Raw genomic sequence first — 18,944 nt, 5'->3', positions numbered from 1 at the left:
GCTTTGAACCTCAGTGCTTTGTAGCTCTGTCGTTCATGTTGATGCTTTTTAATTTTAATAAGATCTGTTCTGTCAAGGTGTCGGAAGTTCAATATTGAAGCCCTGAGGGTTGAGCTGGGTAATTCTCTTTGCAAGACAAAAGGGGGTCCTTCCAGATTATTCAATTAACTTTGATGTGGTAGAATTAAGTCTCTCTCTACCTCTAATTCAGTTCCTGAGCACAAGCGAGGATACATTCATATGACTCACTCACCCTATTGTGTTTGCTGTCACTGTGGGGAAAATATAGTGCCAGGATAACATTATCATGCCATTGTTTTCCTGGCTTGCATATCTTTATAGCCAAGACTTTTCTGAGCAGTCATTGGCAGCCTTATCCTCCAAGGAATATGCCTAGTCCTTTTTTAAAGCCATCTAAGCCAGTGGCCATCACAACGTCTTGTCAGAGCGAATGCCATGGTGTAATTGTGCACTGCGTGAAGAAGCACTTTCTTTTATCTATCCTGAATCTCCCAGCATTCAGCTTCATTGGATGTCCACAAGTTCTAGTGTTAGGAGAGAGGGAGAAAAATTACTCCCTCTCCACTTTCTCCACACCATGCATAAATGACACCATGTACCCTCTCGCTCGTCTTCTCTCTAAACTAGGATGCCACAAATGTTGTAACCTTTCTTCATAGGGGAGCTGATCAGGCTCCCTTGATCATTTTAGTTGCCCTTTCTGCTCCTTTTCCAGCTCTCTAGTTTTTGAGGTGTAGCAACGGAACTGTACACAGAACTGTAAACCGTATTCTAACCAAAGAAGTGTGTATATGTGCATCAATAAAACACTACACAAAAAGAATCCTGATGCATATGGTCATATGAAAACCATCTTGGGCTGGGAACAGGGGAGATCCCAACACTAGCTGTTGGGCTTAAGCCTCCAGTCAGGCAGGAGAAGCTAGTGATGTGAGAGAGCTCAAGTTGCTACATAGCTGTCAAGGAAGGAAGCGAGGATTGAGAACAAGGCAGTTTGCATGGCAGTTTACCTTTCCTACCTGCATTAAAGGCATATGATGAGAATAAGACCATAAGAAGATCCTGTTGGATCAGGCCAGTGGCCCTTCTAGTTTGGCATCCTGTTCTCACAGTGGCCAGCCAGATGCCCGTTATGGGAAACCCACAAGCAGGACCTGGGCATAAGAGCACTCTCCCCTCCTGCAGTTTCCAGCAGCTGAAATTCAGTGGCATATTGTCCCCAACAGTGCAGGTAGAACATATCCATCAGGGTTAGTAGCCTCCTTGAATTTGTCTAGTCTTCTTTTAAAGGATTTTAGGTTGTTTTTAAAGTGTTTTGATTGTCATATATTTTTAAATTGTTGTAACCCACCCTGGGACCTTTGGGTGAAGGGCAGATAATAAATGATGATGATGATACAATAATAATAATAAATGTCATCCAAATTGGTGGCCATCACTGTAAGACAGTCTTGGAGATGAGTACCAATCTATTTGTAACATTAATCACACAGTTTGCCCTTGACTGCAAGGGTTTTTTTTTTTCTTCAACAGATTGGCAGTGTGAGGATTTGATCTGGATCGGGACCAGGCATGGTAGGAGGAGTTTTTAGCCCTTTGCCCCTGCTTTGGTCCCGATCCAATTCACACACACACACACACATTGGTGGGGAATGCTCTCATTTGCTCCAGTGAAGGACTTTTCTCCCCAATGCAAATTGCAGGGGTGTGTGGATAGGGCTAAAGCCCTGCTACTACCACCCCCCACATGAGGGACACAACCCAGATCACCTCTCTCTCCTCCCTCCCGCCCTTTCAAATTATGAAATAAAAAGATTGCACTCCAAGGGAAACTGAAAGAGAAGGTCAAGAAGGTCAGATCTCTCCAGAACACCTGGGGGCATTGTTCAAAACCAGAATAAGAGAAGTCCTTTGCCATTTCTTGAAAGGGGAAGAAAATGCAGCTGAATCAATATTTCTGTTTGTCTTTCCTGTCTCCCCACTTCCTAGCCATTTTTCACAGTCTCCCTCATGTGACAGCAAAGAGCTGTATTTTCTTAACTTTTGCCAAGGAGGTAACTGGGCCTTTTCTAAATAGAAACAAGGGAGAAAAGAGGAAAAAAACTACCCAAACCAGATAATTTGAATTGGTGGGAGCAGGAGTAGATTAGAAATATGCTTGTATGCCATTTATCATCTGTGATTTATTAATTATATTTGCTTTTCCCACAAGTTTGAAGTACAACTTAAGCATGCTCTTTAAAAGAACATCCCATGTAGTTTGGCACTCAGATTGAAGACCCACATCAGAGTCTGCAGTTTCATTGGCCCAAATGAGATCCTTTTGGCTCCTTGTAAGCTTTAAAGGACCAGCTGAGATCCTATTGACCCCTTGTGAGCTTTATAGGACCAGCTGAAAGCCTATTGGCTCCTTGTGAGCTTTATAGGACCAGCTGAAAGCCTATTGGCTCCTTGTGAGCTTTATAGGACCAGCTAGAAACCTATTGGCTCCTGATCCTGGTTTTACTATGCTCCTGATGAACTACAGTGCTGATTAGTGGCTCCTTCCTCTTCCAAGCTAGCCTGTTGGTATAGAGAGTAAGGCATTTACTGCATGGGGCACTGGTTACAACCAGGGACTAGGTAAGCCTCTTTTTGCTGCTGGCTGGGAATTGTAAAGCCAAAGCAGTTTGTCAAGGACCTGGCCAGTGGGCTGTGTGTGTCTCAGTGGGTCACAAGCTGTGCAGACCTACATTATCCTGTGCCTGTTTTTATGAGCATTCCAGGAGCTAATAGTAATTTCTTCTGTATTGCTTTACTCACAGCAAATGCATTAGAAAAGCTGCTGTTTAATGTACCACACCACTTAGCCTCCTTATTATCTCCTTATTAGATCTGTTTGAGGAGACACTGAAGTCAATTGTCCTTTAATGCTTTTCCTTCCAATGATAAATACCAATTTCAGCCTCAAACATTTGACTCTGGCAACAGAGTGCAACTAGGTTACCAGTTCATACTCAATTACAATTGCTCCACTAACCAGTGGGACAATTGGAAGAATATGATGAAACACCATTGTGCATCACAAGCACAGTGCAAACTACTGCTAGATATAATACTTGAGAACAGGATGGTGATATTTCATCTTCCTTGTCTCTGCCAGAACAAGCGCTCTATGAATTTTTTTCTGAAACATGAGGAAGAAATTCAACCACACAGCTATGAGCGTTCCACAGTTCTGCAATTGCACCAGAGCTGAGTTCAGCACCCTGAAAAGATCGGCTTGATTTTAGAGAAACAAAGTTTCTAGTCCCAAGGGCTGAAGTGATGAGATGCTGAAAGAAATCCCCAGAGTCAGCGGGATGTTGAACTGAATTCCCAGTAGTCGAGGGGAGTAGGGTCTCATTCCTGGCACAGTTCTCTCTTTTCCCTTCCCTCTAATTAGCAGAACCTTTTTTAAAAAATTGTTGTGATTAATTAGAATCATTTATATATTTTGGGGGGGAGTTGTTCAGATTTTGGGTTACCTTAATGCAGAGGTACCATTACAGGCATTAATACAATGATTTCAGCAATTATCACCCATCTGGTACTGTATGAAAGGTGTCCCCATTTAACATACATTCAAGCTCCAATTATCACTGACTGTAATTTTTGCATCTCATTGCCATTTTATTTTTACTACTTAATGTATATCCCACATTTCCTCCAAGGAGCTCGCTTCCCTTGCTCCTCATTTTATCCTCAAAAAAACCTTAGGAAGGTAGGCTAGGCTGAGAGACTGTGAGTGACCCAAGGTCACCCAGTGAGTTTCATAGCTGAGTGGGCATTTGAACCCTGGTCTCCCATGTCCTAGTTCAACACCCTGGCACCTTCACCACATTGGCCTTTTAATTCCCATGTTACAATTTTCTCCTTTAAATTTTAAATTTTACTAACTAAAATTTCACTTCATTCATCTGATGAAGTGAGCTTCAGTCTACAAAAGCATAAGCCATAATAAATTGGCTAGTCTTTATGGTGCTACAAGACTCTTTGATGTTTTCACTGCAAGCGACTAATGTGGCTATTCCTCTGGAAATCAGAAAGGGTTTTTTGTAAAAAAAAGTTTAGTACAAAATAACCTTAACACATCATAATCATAACCATGTGTACTTCTAAACAAACATATGAGTTATACTTCTCTGATTGAGGCAATGACCTAGTTGATCTACAGTGGAATGAACCTTTCGTTCCTAGCACATGAGATTTGCATATGTGTCAGACTAATACAGTTATATGGCTGTAAGCACAAGACACTCTCACCTCTTCCTCTTGTGTCTGCAGAAGAGCTCTGTAGTTTTATCTTGACTTGATGCTGTGCTATATATCAGGAAGCTCTAGTAACAATCCAGAAACTCTTTATATTGATTCAACTTCAGATTAAACCCTTGATGGTGTGGACAAACATCTTTAAGAGTGATCTGGGATGAGAAAACAGGCCTCCTATGTCCTAGGATCCTTTCTCATTCAAAGGAAATTTGGAGGCAACTCTACCCAAAGTTGCTGTTCCTTCGCAGCCAGGGCACCATGCAAACCAGAATGTGGCACCAAGTATTAAAACTTGTCTGCCTCTCCTAATGATTTCCATGAACAGCAAGAAAATGTAATGAATGAGATAAGACCAGAAGGGGAAGACAATACCAGCTCTTAGAGACCAGAAGAACTCTCGCAGAAAGCCTCTTTGCTGCATAATATCTTAGGCTCCTCCTTAGTAGCTGTGTCAAAACACCACCCGAAAAGTGTGGAGGGTAGCAGCGGAAAATGATTTAAATATGGAGAGAGGGATTTTAGAATGCCAGGAATACTAGCAGATGCTGCATATCTTCAGAGTGGAACAGATCAGCACCATGGAGAGCTCCAAGCAGCACCAATATTCTAGGCAGAAAAGAAGATGCTGGTCAAAAGCAGCCTTCAGCAGTACAAATAAATAAATAAAGCAAAGCAAGACTTGCTTCCAGAACTGGTGAATTATCCGGTCTTATCTTATTCAGCAAGATAAGATCAAATACCTTGCATGCAATTTTATTTCAAGCCTCCTGCATTTTGGACCTCAACTATTGATGTGTGCTGTTTCACACAGTTGTACCTCTCTCCCCTAGACCATAGATGCTTGAGGAGTTTGATCTTTGAATATTCTGATATGAAATGTCTTGATGCCATGCCACTCAAAGCTAATGTACAGATTGGAGCATGGCTATCCATCAGATTTCATGCTTCCACAAATGCTGCCACGTAGTTCTCTGCTCAAAAAAATGTATCAGCGTTTCCTAATTTGTATTTTCACATGAAGTACATTTAGAAAGATGTACTTTGGGGTGAAATGTGACCAAAAATACATACTTACGATGCATTTCAATGTGAATTTTGTACAACTTTTTCTGAAAATGCAGATTAATGTGTAAATGATCAGGACAGCCTTCTGGCTGAGCACCTGTAAATGTGACAAAAGACTGGAAGCAGACTGATTCGCCCCTTCCTACTCTGGACCTCTCCTCTTTCCTCCAACCTGCACTGCAGCCACTTTTCTGGTGTTTGTATTTGGGTGTCTCATTACCATCTCAGGCTCCCTATGTTCAAGCTTGGATTTCTCATCTTTCCCCTCAAGCCCTTCAGTCCTGCATTTTTTATCCATGCTAGACAATCCCTATCAGCTAGGGACTGCAGAGGAATTTGTCCAGTTTGCATTTTAATGCAGACCCACCTAATTCATCCTTTCTGAACCAAAATGTGAAGGAAAATGCAGCTATCCTTTAGAGTACATACTTCTCTGAATTGCATGGTGTAGTTCGCCAACTGAAAATGCATTATTATTTTATAAATTGTTGTTGTTGTTGTTGTTGTTCTATCCTGCCCTTCCTCCCAAAAGGAGCCCAAGGCTTGTTGCACTTGTTGCAGACAACAAGTGATAAAACATTAAAAACAAGGAACAAAACACCTTAAAAGTATCTGTAAAACATCTTAAAAACAATTCCAATACAGATGCAGACTGAGATAACGGTATGTACTGAAAGGGCTTGTCGAAAGAAGAAGGTCTTCAGTAGGTGCTGAAAAGAGACGGCACCTGTCTAATACTTAAAGGGAGGGGATCCCAAAGGGTAGGTGCCCCATTCCTATGTTGTGCAGAATGGAACTCCTGATGAGATGGTATCTGCAAGAGGCCCTCACCTGCAGAGCAGAGATTGATTGGGTATATAAGGGGTGAGGGATCTTTCAGGTATCCTGGTCCCAAGCTGTACAGGGCTTTGTACACCAAAACCATCACCTTGAAATTAGCTTGGTAGCTAATGGGCAGCCAATGCAATCCTTTCAACAGCAGGGCAACGTGTTGGTGATATCCTGCCCCACTGAGCAGTCACTTCCATACCAACCTCAAGGGCAGCTCCATGTAGAGTGTATTGCTGTAATTCAGCCTGGAGGTTTCCAGCGCATGGTTGACAGTGGTCAGGCTAAAGTGCACCCAAAGGTGTGTGTGCATATTAGTGAAAATAACGGACAAAGGCAAAATTGAGCTGAAAATGCATACAGTAAAAGAGATGAGCATGAAAGTGCACACATACAAAATTCCAAACTGATGTGGAAGACTGGAAAAATGAGAAAGTGAAAGAAACCAAAAGCGATTGATTTGCCCATCTTTATTGTCCACCCATCCAATCAGGCATGGGAACATAGGTACGTAGGAAGCTATCTTATGCTGAGTCAGGCCAACAGTCCATCTAGCTCAGTATTGTCTACGCTGACTGGCAGTGAGTCTCTAGGGATTCAGCAAGGGGGTTCTCCCAGCCCTACCTGGAGAATATCTCCTCCCCCCAGTATTCAAGAATTCCTGGTCCCCATGCAGCACATGGTAAGAATCCACCCCTTCCTCTGATCACCTCTCCTCGGGTCATTTGATGATGGCAACTTCCTTTGCTCTGGCCTGGCCTTGCCACACATTGCAGTCCTTTGACTAATATCCAGGTCTAGATCAAAGGGAGCTGAACTCTTGTTTAAGACGTGGACCTTACAGTTTCCATACTAGCCTTTCCCTACGCTGTGCCCTCCAGGTGGTTTGGACTACAGCTGTCATCAGCCCCAGCTAGCATGTCCATCGCTCAGGAACGGTTGGAGTTGTACCCAAAATATCTGGAGGGCACCAGATTGGGGAAGCAGGCCCAGCACCAGAGGGCAGCCAGAATGGGCACCGAACAAGGTCCCCTCTGGCTGACCGAGGGCAGCTGGGGTTGGGAGGGTGGAACTCCTGCTCCATTATCCCTGCCAGCATTGGGTTGTGGGGTGTGATCACAAATTGCAACTGGATGGTGCCGCGGATTGCAAAGCCAGGCAACCCAGGCAATACTATGCTCGCACATGCATGCATGCAGCTGGTGCCCACCTAAATACACCCAGTTGAGCCACCTCTTGCATTGCCACATCAGCATGCTGTGCACGCATGCCTATCATCTTGGGTGATTGAAGGCATGCGTGCTGACACACCAACACAAGAGGTGGTATGACTGGGTGTGTTACAGGGGGAAGAAGCCTGCTGCAGTCTAGTACTGGCCCCATGGAAAGCCTGTCTAACCAAGCCACAAAAGTTCACGTCACTCTCAGTGCATTGGGACAGTCCCGTTACCTTATTCTCTCAAGTCTATGCTGGTTTCTGGTCAGCTCTCTTTGCACCACCAATGTCAAGCTTCTACACCTTCCTGTTGCTTTATCCCAGTGGATACCTTTAAAAACTAAGCAGCTATGTGCAAAGGACCTCAGAAATGGAACCCAGTTCAACCAAGTTTTCACCCGGGAATCCCTTCTCCTGTGCACACCCAAAATGTACCAACAAGATCCCTCTATAGGTTAACTGACTAGGTCATGCAAGACTCCTGTAGGTCATTTGGCCACCTGCTGAGTCACCTGACATTCATCTAGGTCAGCTGACTCTGCTGAGGCCCTTGCTGCTCCTACAAAACAGCTATTCCCATGGCGGCATCATGAGGTGATTTTTGTTTTTACCTCAGCCTTTGTGCCAGCAATTCTAAATGAGTGTCTGTGTTTAAATAAATCATCGTATGCTAGTGAATCTTGGCCACAGCCTCTCTTAGACTATTCACCATTAAATCATGTTGATGTTTGCTCTGCTTCTTGTTTCTAATGCTGAGATTAGTATTTCAGTGTGACATTTATCTTTTTCAAAAGGTGCTTTTCAAAAGCCTTTAAACAGAATTTCCAAGAAATTTCAACTCCTTGCTGCTCTAATGGTCATGAGATCAACACTGCACAGCCCAAGATATGTTTGTGGGTTCTCTTGAAAAAGGCAGCCTTGGTTTAGTTCTGTTGAAATTGGCTATTTAAATTTTAAATGGTTCTTCTATGCATCTCCTCATAAAGTTGTGCCTTTCTGCATAATCGGCTTCTGTGGGGGGCGTTTCTTCTCCTGATGAGCCGGCTTTTGTGGAACCAGGACATATAAATGATTGATAAAGCAGGACCTGCTCCGCATTTTGGTTGTACTGAGGATACCTTCAGCTCCCATGGGACCAGCGGTTGTGTATTTGTGGAACAGCGGTGGTTGAGGATCTGCCCCATTATTTGCTGGAGTGTCCTTTGTACTCTCACCCTCGGATTAAATTCCTGAGTGGTCTGCTGTCTCAGCAGGGAGCTTACCAGGTTCCTCATATCATTTCCTTCCTTCTATCTGACAAAGATTATATGGTCACATATAGGGTTGCCCACTTTGCCCTGGCAGCACAAAAGCTCCAAGCTAAGCGTGTTGCAGAGTTGGCATGTAATTGATCGACAGAGTGGGTGAATAATTGCCCGGTAATTGTTTAATGGTAAACAATATGGCCCTGATGAACCATTTTATGCATTTTATGGATCTTATGTATATTATGTATTAGGTATTTTATCTTGGGATTTTAATATGTGTGTTGGCGTTGTAATTGTGATGCGACGGCCTATGGCCATGCAATAAAGGTTTGAATTGTCAGAAGTTAATTCCTTGGAAACAGCCGTGGATTCTTATGTCTTGAGTCTTGACCCCTTTTACCAGAGATTCGACTTCCTCCTTCCGTTGGAATCGAACTCCGGCCGTGAGTCTCAAGAAGCCCTGGAAGGCCCATAGCATGAAGTAAAGACTAAGGAGACGATACAGAAGCAAGAATAGCATTGTTTCTCCCTAGGTTGTTTCTGGGTCTTAGCAGGCCCAGTCTGCCTTCTCCTACAGCCATCGTATCCCCTTCCCCTTTCTCTGCTACTTGTGGCAGTTCTTCAAAGCCCAGGACCAGCCTCTGTGGTTGCATGTAATGTTGGGCATGTCCAAAGGATCATAAGGAGACATGGCAGCCAGGGCAAAGAGCTGGCAGTCCATGCGAGCAGCTGGTTTACGTGATGAAAAACACAGAGACAGAATGAGTAGAAGAGAAAGAGAGAAAGAATGGGTAGAAAAGAGAGGTGTGCATGGCCTCTTTTCTACCCATGGGGTGAGGAAATGTTGAAGAAAGGCTTGGCTTTGTAGCCCACTCATCATCGATTGGTGGTCTCTGTCAGTCAGTGCAGACTGGTGGCTGCGATGTCAGTGGGGCAGTGAATCCGTTCCGGTTTTCAGTTTGAATGTTCAAGGAGCTGCCCAAGGTGCTGATAGTGGAAACTGAAGCTTCAGTGTCAGTGGGGCAGTGAATCTACTCTGGGTTTTAATCTGAACTTTCAAGGAGCTGACCAAGGTGCTTCATTCAGCATCTTCGACAGCTCCTTGAAAGTTCAAACTAAAACCTGGAGTGGATTCACTGCCTGCTGACATCGGAGCCACCAGTCTCCACTGTTAGTCCTCTCCCCTGCACCCTCTGGCATACGCAGAGGGCTTAGGAGAGTTGCAGGGTCTTGCCTCCATTGTGTGAGCTACAGAGAAGACATTCATTGTTCATTGTTTTTATTTATACCCCACCATTTTTCCAAAACTGGAACTCATGGCGGCTTCCAGATAAAAAATACATATAATTAAAAACATACAAGTCTACATTAAAATAAGATTAAACTATTTCCAATATTAAAACCATACACACATATAGCTAAAAGAGTTCAAACAGTGAAAGTCTCTTCTCCTTCTTGCAAAGTACTCCTGTTTCTTACCTGCTTGAAAACTGCAGGGCAATGTGACCTCCAGAGTAGGGAAGCTAAGTCAAGTGGTCTGGAAGCTGTCTGCCAACCCTTGTCTGCACACCTCTAGCATGTTGCAATCCCATCCAGTCACGTTCGTATCCCAGCAGTCTAGGATTAAGATTAAGGATAAGGTGTAAGAATGCTCAGCAACGAAAGAGCTGGCCCACTTAATTAATAGTCTTTCACATTCTATGACCTTGTTAAATCTCCCAAGGACATTAAGTCAGCATTTTAAGTCTGCTTCAATTTTAAAATTGCTCTTTTAAAAAAACACCAAAACTTTCCCCATAGGACCTGATAAGAAGAGACATCCTGTACTACAAGGGACGCATTGACATGGACCGGTATGAGGTTTTGGATATAGAAGACGGGAGGGACGATGACTTCAACGTCAGCATGAAGAATGCCTTCAAGCTTCACAACAAGGAGACAGAGGAAATGCACTTATTTTTTGCAAAGAAGCTGGAGGAGAAGCTGCGGTGGCTGAGAGCTTTCAGGGAGGAGAGGAAGATGGTTCAAGAAGATGAAAAGATAGGTAAGGCCCAGGTTCACATCAGGGCGGGGGCAGCATGTTACTAACACTCCAGGTTAGGGGCTGGCTGGCAAAGGTGTCTCGAGACATTTTGCTGGCTGAGGTGAAGGACAAGATGGGGCCCTCCCCCACTCCAACTTACAATAGCCTACCAGGTTGATATTTGAGTCTTTTGTCACTGGCTACTAGCCAGAATAGTTGTGCTCTACCTCCAATCTCGGGGCAGTGTGCCCCTGAGAACCAGTTGCTGGGGATCAGAGGCGGGGAGGATGCCGTTGCACTCAGGTTCTGCTTGTGGGCTTCCTGTGGGCATCTGGTTGGCCACTGTGAGAACAGGATGCTGGACCTGATGGGCCCCCTTTGGCCTGATCCAGCTCTTCTTAGGTTCTTAACACTGGTGATGCGACGGCATCTTCTGTATCACCTGAAGGCAGCAGGCTAACTTTGGGGTCACATGGCACCCATTGCTCTGTTCTCCAACAGCTTGCTGCCAGTCTGTTTCGCCTCACCCCCCAGCTTCTGCTACCTGAGGCGACTGTCTCATTCTGCCCAACGGTAGGGCCAGCCCTTCTGGCCGATTCTTATTGCAGTTTTTTTTTAACATTGGCTGCTTTTGCGGCATTATATGGAAAGTTAAGCTTGCCCTCCGAAGACTGGAATGGAGACAAATGGCCATAAATGTTCCCCAGAGCTGCAAGAAGCATAGTTCTGCCATAGTTTTTGCTTCCAGCTCTCTGCTTCCCAAAGGCAATGGGTTTCAGCTGGAGGAAGGCCCATGTAGGGCTTTATTCAGACAAGCAAATTTACCACACTGACTGATTGGCAAGAACTTTATTACAGAAAGAGGGGCTGACCTTTCATTTAGGGTATGGCATACATGGCAACCAAACTGACATGATTCCACTTGAATAATCTTGGAATTGTATTTTGATAAGGGTACAGAGAATGTTTGTTCTGACCTCCATGGTGTGCTTCCTTCCCCCCCCCCCACCCTTCCCTCTTTAGGCTTTGAAATTTCTGAAAATCAAAAACGGCAGGCAGCAATGACAGTCAGGAAAGTCAGTAAACAGAAAGGTAAACTCCTTGTGTATGCTTTGTTTGGTTGGTTGAGGCAGTGGCGGGGGGGGGTTCATCTTGGATCCTATTTTAATGTGAAACTACCTAACCTGCACTTCTGAAACAAATACAGGAACTGAAACACAGCTATCCTTCGAAATTTGCGCTTTCCCAAATTTTGCAATGCAGTTTGTCAACCAAACATACGCATTATATGAAGGAAGATGGCCTGAAAAATTGTGAATATTAGGGGGGAAATGTATTAAAATATATGTGTATATTTGTAAGCACTTTATTTTTTTTAATAAAAATCACAAATTATATAGAAAAGGGGTGGACTTTGGAAAACTGAGAAACTGAAATGAACAGATTCTTCCATCCCTTTGGTGGATGTCATCTGGGCTAAGATGAATCGCTTCACCCACCTCACTTTCTTTCTTTTGGGCCTTCCCACCATTTAATTTCTGTGCGTGTTTCTGTCGCCTGATGCATTCACAGCTCAAAGCATGAAGGCATTCAAGTCAAGAGGCCTCTTTCCCCCACTATGTCCAAAATCACCCAAGTACACATAATGTTCCTCTCAATTCACAAGAGGTATGGGTAACTGACAGACTGTGGTCTGGACCACAGACCAGTGTTTCATTTTAGCTTGCTCCATTTATGCATCGCTTCACATGGCCAACAGAAGTCTCAAAGTGATTGGCAAGGACAATAACATACAATATGTTTTTTTTTAAAAAAAATCAACCCTTTAAAGCAATACAGATATACCAAAAGTGTTCATACATACACACAAATCACCCAGCAACATAATTAAACAACTGACCCTACCCACATAAAGATGAGCACCCCTAAAAAGCCAGACCGTTAGTAGTGCCTGGGAGGATAAAAATATATTCACCTAGTGTTGGAAGGATGACAAAGTCAGTGCCTGCAAGCATCCCCGGGGAGAACATTCCATAATTAGGGGCTGCCACAGACAAAGTCTATCCTCTCATTGCTTTCCAGGCATCCTTTGGAGGGGCACACAATGAAGGGACTCAGATAGATTCCAGTCATTGAGAAAATGTGGTCCCTGAGGTATTAAGGTGCCAAGTAGAGATGTGAAGGCCCAGAAGAAAAAAACTGGATATTTTTTGAGGGGGAACACATTTGGTTGGTTGGTTTTTCAATTTTTCAAGAAAAAGGATGGGGTCAAGGAAACAGAAAAAGGCCATTTTTGTTTTAATTTTTCCAGGGTTTTTCCAGGCCTTCGCATCTCTAGTCCCCAGCCATGTGAGGCTTTCTAGATTAAAAGCAGCAGTTTGAATTGCGCTCAGAAACAGGGGTCCACATTTTACAGACTGTCATCCCAGCTGTAGTACAATTTGCACATATTGACCTGATCCTTAAAAAGGATATTGTAGAGCTGGAAAATGTTCAGGAAAGGGCGACCAAAATGATCAAGGGTATGGAGCGACTCCCCTATGAGGAAAGGTTATAACATTTGGGTTTTTCTAGTTTAGACAAAAGTGTGATTTAGAGGGGACCTGATAGAGGTATTTAACATTCTGCATGGCGTGGAGAAAGTGAATAGGGAGACATTTTTCTCCCTCTCTCATAATACTAGAACCCAGAGATATCCAGTGAAGCTGAATGATGGAAGATTCAGGACAGAAGAAAAGAAAGAACTTCTTCACACAGAGCACAGTTAAACTGTGGAATTCACTCTCAAAAGATGTAGTGATGGCCACTAACTTGGATGGCTTTAAGGGAAGACTAGTCAGATTTCTTGGAGGATAAGGCTGTCAGTGGCTACTAGCCATGATGGCTATGTTCTACCACCACTGTTGAAAGCAGTATGTCTCTGAATACCATCTGCTGGGAATCACCAGCAGGGAGAGTACTGTTGCATTAAGGTCCAGCTTTCAGGTTTCTCATAGACATCACTGTGTGAACGGGATCTGGACTAGATAAGCAGAACTTTTCTTATGTTCTTCCATTCTGATAATATACTCTAGCCACCCTATGTGTTTTATTTTATTTTTTTTAAAAGTGCACAAATGTATGACAATCACTCAGGCTCTGGGCACTCATAAAATATAATTATCCTCTACTGATGATGGTACATAGACCCAGGTACCTGCAGACCGTAATGGGGAATAGATGGGATTGGGGGAACACTGAAGCATGCTAGTAGAGTGCGCACGTCGCATGCACAAGATCTCATGTTCAACATCCTGGCATCTCCAACTAAAGGAATGCAAGCAGCAAGGCGGGGTGGGGGTGGAGGGACTGCCAGGCTTCAGCAATTAGTCCATCTTGCCCAGTAGGCAATTCTGAGCAAGATGGCCAATATATCATAAGGTCGCTTCATACGTTCAGTGGAGAGGAGCCATAGATCAGTGGGTGAAGCATATGTATTGTACGGCAGGGAAAGACTTCTGCCTCAGATATAGGGTGGTATCCAATGCACTCGTTCTGTTAGCGCAAGGATTTATGCTTGCACCACAGAACTTATCCCCTCTCCCTCCCAAGTGTGCCCTGAGCCCTCTCCAAATCTGCTCCAAGGGGTTCGGGGGACCCACAGAACAAATTTAAGGGTTGCACGGGAGGATAGGAGGAAGTTGTGTTGCACAAGCGTAAATCCCTGTATGAATGGAGCTAGTTACTTAGGGCTATATCAGATACAAGCCAAATTGTTTGTCTTTTGCCCTGGTAGTGGCTCTCCAGGGCTTCCCACTACCTGCTTTCCTGGTCCTTGTAACTGGAGGTTCCAAGGACTGAATCTGGGGCCAGCGCATACAAAGCATCTGCCGAACTATGGTCGCTGTCCCCAAGACCAGGATAACCTGCCACTAGTCACGATATACCAATGTTTCTTGAAAATTTGATACTTGGGGATTAAAATTGGAGTCTTAACAATCATAAAGGTACATATATCAGCTCCCAGAATACTGGTTACTAGGGACGTTGATTATCTTGGTTTCCAAGGAGAAAAACCATATAATAATAATCAGCTGGATGAGATAATAAATAAGTAAATCTCTGTGACAAGAGCAAAATGGCAAATTGTGTGCCAGCATTTCAGTGTTGCTGTCTCCACCTAGACAGATGCAATTTTGGAATAGAGTTTCTTAGCATTCAACATGTTGGTATAATTTTTCAGGGTATGCTTCAGCATTTCTTGAGGGGAACCACCTAAATAGACAATGTAGTTTTGATGGTCCACAATATAAGATGGCTTCATGTGTTCAACATAGAAAGAACTTTTGAGCAAAGCAAACTCAAACAAAAGAGGCTTGCAGAAACAGATTTCCTATTCTCACTTATATCAGGAACAGTTCCTAGTGGGTTGTGCCTTGGCTATGCCTAATGAAACACAAGTTCACCTGAGACATTGTACGAACATTTCCAATTAAATTTCCAGTTAAATTTCTTTAGACCTTCATCCAGACAAAAATACCATACTTAACAGTCTTTATTTTTTAATATAGCAGTTGCGCTCTCATTTTCTCTGTCTCTCTCTGTGGACCATCTGAAAAAATAGTGGTATTTTATTAGTCCAGACGCCTTTCAATATAAAATTAATTAGTTTCTGTTTCTCTGGTTGATCAGACTGTACCTTCCTTGTGCTAAATGAGCATCTTCTGCAATACTGAGAATTCCTTTTATGATAAGACATCTTTGGTCTTCTGGCGTGGGAGAATCAAATGGAGTGAAACCCAATTGTGCTATGTGTGTGTGCGTGTGTGTGTTTTCAACCAAAGACATTAACTTGAGAATAACAAAGACTTTCAACAAAGAGTTGTACAGCACACTCTTATTCAACCTTGGATCCCCAGATGTTGTTGGACTACAACTCATTTCCAGACAGCATGGTCAATAGTCAGGCATGATGGGAGTTGTAGTCCATCAACAACTGAGGACCCAAGGTTGGAGAACAGTGGTATTATGTGTGTGGGCCTAGTCCATGAAAGCTTATGGCACCTAAATTTATTAGTCTTTAAGGTGCCCCAAAAACGTTTCAGCTGTGTCTGTAAGTGTCTTTGAAGGAGTCTATGCTTTTCTTCAATAAAGCTCATCATCAGATGCGGTCTGTGGAGCAGCTCAAGCAGGGTGGCATTGTTCCGCTGCCTTACAAACACTGAGTGTCACTGCCGGTTCCTGAGAGGGGGAAGAACAAGGCTCGGGGGGCAAGGTGGTGTGTGGGCACAGTGGCAGGGGCATCATATTGGCTCCACAGCAGCACCCACACCGCACTTTCCCCCTCTCTCGGTCAGGAGCCAGCAGTGACCCCCAATGTTCATAAGGCAACTGAGCAATTCTGCCCCCTCCTTGCCACCCTATCAACTGTTGCTGCGCATAACGAAGCACACTCTGGATGTAGTGAACTGCCACGCAAAAGTAGGAGCTGTGTTGCCTCTGGCGTCCTAGCAGCTCACCACCTTCAGGGAGGCTCAAGAAAATGTGGGCCATTTTTTTAAAAAAAAAAAACACCACATCCCTACAGTCCAGAAGTCTAGCATCTCATTCTGTGTAATTTGTAGATTGGCTATTAAAATTAAAATTACTGCAGCATTTGATTGTAACCTCCTGTTCAGCAAGTCCTTTGTTCTGGTGGGTTCTTTCAGTAATTCTCTGCTAAAAGGATGAGGGACCTGTGGCTCTCTAGATGTTGTCGGACTACAACTCCCAATAATCATCCCTAACCATTGGCCATGCTGTCCAGGGCTGATGGGAGCTGGAGCCCAACAACATATGGAGAGCCACAGGCTCCCACTTCCTTGTCTATTCAATACCTAAAAAAAAAATACAATCTAACGGTTGCGGTTCTGCTCCCCCCCAAATGAAAAGTAGATCCTCTTATTTTCTCACTGAGAGAGTTCTTACAGCAGGAGAGAGAGAGGTCTTTGAGAGGGTGAAACAGAAATCTAATAGAGGCAAACCTGAAAGGCTATATTCTGCCACTTATTTCATGAATGGGCATGCCGCATATTCCCAAAGGATTTGATGCAGTAAAAGGAAATGATCAGGTAACCACTTGCTATTAAACATCAGGGAGATGTGCGTCGAAACAATAGCAAAGAGAAACAAGACCAAGAAATGTTGCAGGGTCCATTGGATCCAAACATGCATAACAAAATGCCAGCAACTGTTTTGTTTTGTTTTAAATGAGGCAACATAACTTCAAGGAGGGTTTTGCAGTGCAGAAGCTGCAAGGGTATGTGTGCAAACAGAATACAACTGTGGATAAGGAGGCTAACCTGTTCCTAAATCATCTTTAGTCCTTCTATGTGCTTGGGGTCATACTCCTGGCATGCATGCATGTGTGGACAAGCACATCAGTAAAATGGCACAGAGTCTAGATGCAATCATGGATACTGTTGTGCTTGCACCCCAATTTTCTGAGTGGTGAGGTTCCTGTGCTAATTCTAGATTTTGGTTTCTTTTGAATAACATCACTGGAGGTTTAGTTGATATTTTATGACATTTGGCTTATTTACACATGTATACAGGTTGAACATAGGTGGAGAGTTTGCAGCTTAACACCCCAACAACCATCCCAAAGTTCTGCTTGTGAACCCGTTTGCAAAGCCCAGCTCAGCTCTGAGTCTGTTCTCAGTCTGAGCTGCTTGTCTTTAACACAGACATAGAGTTAGCTGTAAACCTCCTTCCAGAAACTCTGGTCATTTCCTCAGCCACCCAAAAGTAAGCCATCGGAGGACCAACAATGCAGAATTCCCTACCAAAATAAAAGGGGGGAGGTCTGATAGGCTAAAGTTGTCCAACTAGTTTTGGACTCTTTAACAGATTATTTTAATTATTTTTTACTTTCACAGACTCACAGGATTTGGGGGAGAGGATCCTGGAATGACCATCCCTATCTTGTTGATTCAATTCACATTTAAAGATGAGCCTACATCAGTCATTCTTTCAAAACAATACACAAAACAAAACACAGCCACCCTTTGAAATGCACACTTCCTTGACATTTGCAGTGCAGTTATCCAGCCACATAATTGTGTACAAAAATGCATATATTAGGGTAAAATGTGCATAAAATACATGGAGAATATAAAATAATAATAATTATATATCCTCATTTTGTTAGGGAAAATTGCTTTGCAGAACCATGTATATTAGCCAAAATTGCATTAAAATGTGTATATTAGGAGAAATTTCCACTCAAATGCTGGTGAATTTTCATGAAGACTTTTTTAAAAAAATGCAAACTAATGTGGAAATGTGGAGAACTGATCTTAAGCCTGGAAAAATCAGAAGCTGAGAGAATCTGAATTTGCCCATCCCTACTCGTGTGTCATTACAATAGGCGTACATCAAGATTGCTTTTGTGCTCATTGATTTGTGCAGAAGAGTGGGAGAGGACGCACAAAGGGACTGATAGCCAAACCACACGCAGCATTCTTAATCACATTGTTTGCCTTCAAGTGCACAATTTTGTTTTCAGAGCTAGCCTCTGCAGGGGAGAGGAGAATCTAGATTGGAACTACAATGAAGAGCATAGGGCTAAATCCCCCCTACCCGCTACACCAGGCTCCCAATACACTGAGGTTGGGGGGGCATGCTGGCTATTTCTGAATGAAAATTCGTGCACTCTAGGTAAAGATGGGGGAGAAATTCAGTTTGGTTTACATTTCAAGCTGAATCTATCAAATTCACACTTTCCCAAACAATATGAGGACCAAAATACAGCCATCCTTCAAAATTCACACTTGTTTGAATTTTGTGATGCAGTTCGCCAACCCACCAAAGTTTACAAAATGCATTTATTAGATGAAGTGTGCATAAAAATGTATATATTAGTGAAAATAACATACAAAAATGAACCTTATTAGGAGACATTACTTGCAAAAATTGTGTAAATGGAAATGGCCTGCCTTCAAGTCGATCCCGACTTATGGCTATCCTATGAATAGGGTTTTCATGGTAAGCGGTATTCAGAGGGGGTTTCCCATTGCCTCCCTCTGAGGCTAGTCCTCCCCAGCTGCTTGGGCCTGCTCAGCTTGCCACAGCTGCACAAGCCAGCCCCTTCCTTGTCCGCAACTGCCAGCTGGGGGGCAACTGGGCTCATTGGGACTATGCAGCTTGCCCACGGCTGCACAGGTGGCAGGGCACGTAACCCCTGAGCCACTCCCTGTGGGGGTGATCTTTAGCTGGCCCTTGACACCCAGGAGAC

General features: G+C 43.6%; 1 protein-coding gene across 4 annotated transcripts in view; it reads left to right on the top strand.

Annotated features, from left to right (window-relative positions):
• Positions 1-18,944, top strand: part of ARHGEF9 (Cdc42 guanine nucleotide exchange factor 9) — a 290,941-nt gene that overhangs the window by 265,366 nt on the left and 6,631 nt on the right. For all 4 annotated transcript variants that reach the window (XM_061598283.1, XM_061598284.1, XM_061598285.1 and 1 more), the window contains 2 exons: positions 10,468-10,711; positions 11,714-11,782. In XM_061598283.1, the coding sequence (XP_061454267.1) occupies positions 10,468-10,711; positions 11,714-11,782 (313 nt within the window). The remainder of the gene's footprint in view (positions 1-10,467; positions 10,712-11,713; positions 11,783-18,944) is intronic.

Source organism: Rhineura floridana, chromosome 16, assembly GCF_030035675.1.
Source record: "Rhineura floridana isolate rRhiFlo1 chromosome 16, rRhiFlo1.hap2, whole genome shotgun sequence".
NCBI lineage: Eukaryota > Metazoa > Chordata > Lepidosauria > Squamata > Rhineuridae > Rhineura > Rhineura floridana.
Note: the sequence above shows the minus strand (reverse complement) of the source record. Positions and strands in the feature narration are given on the sequence as shown.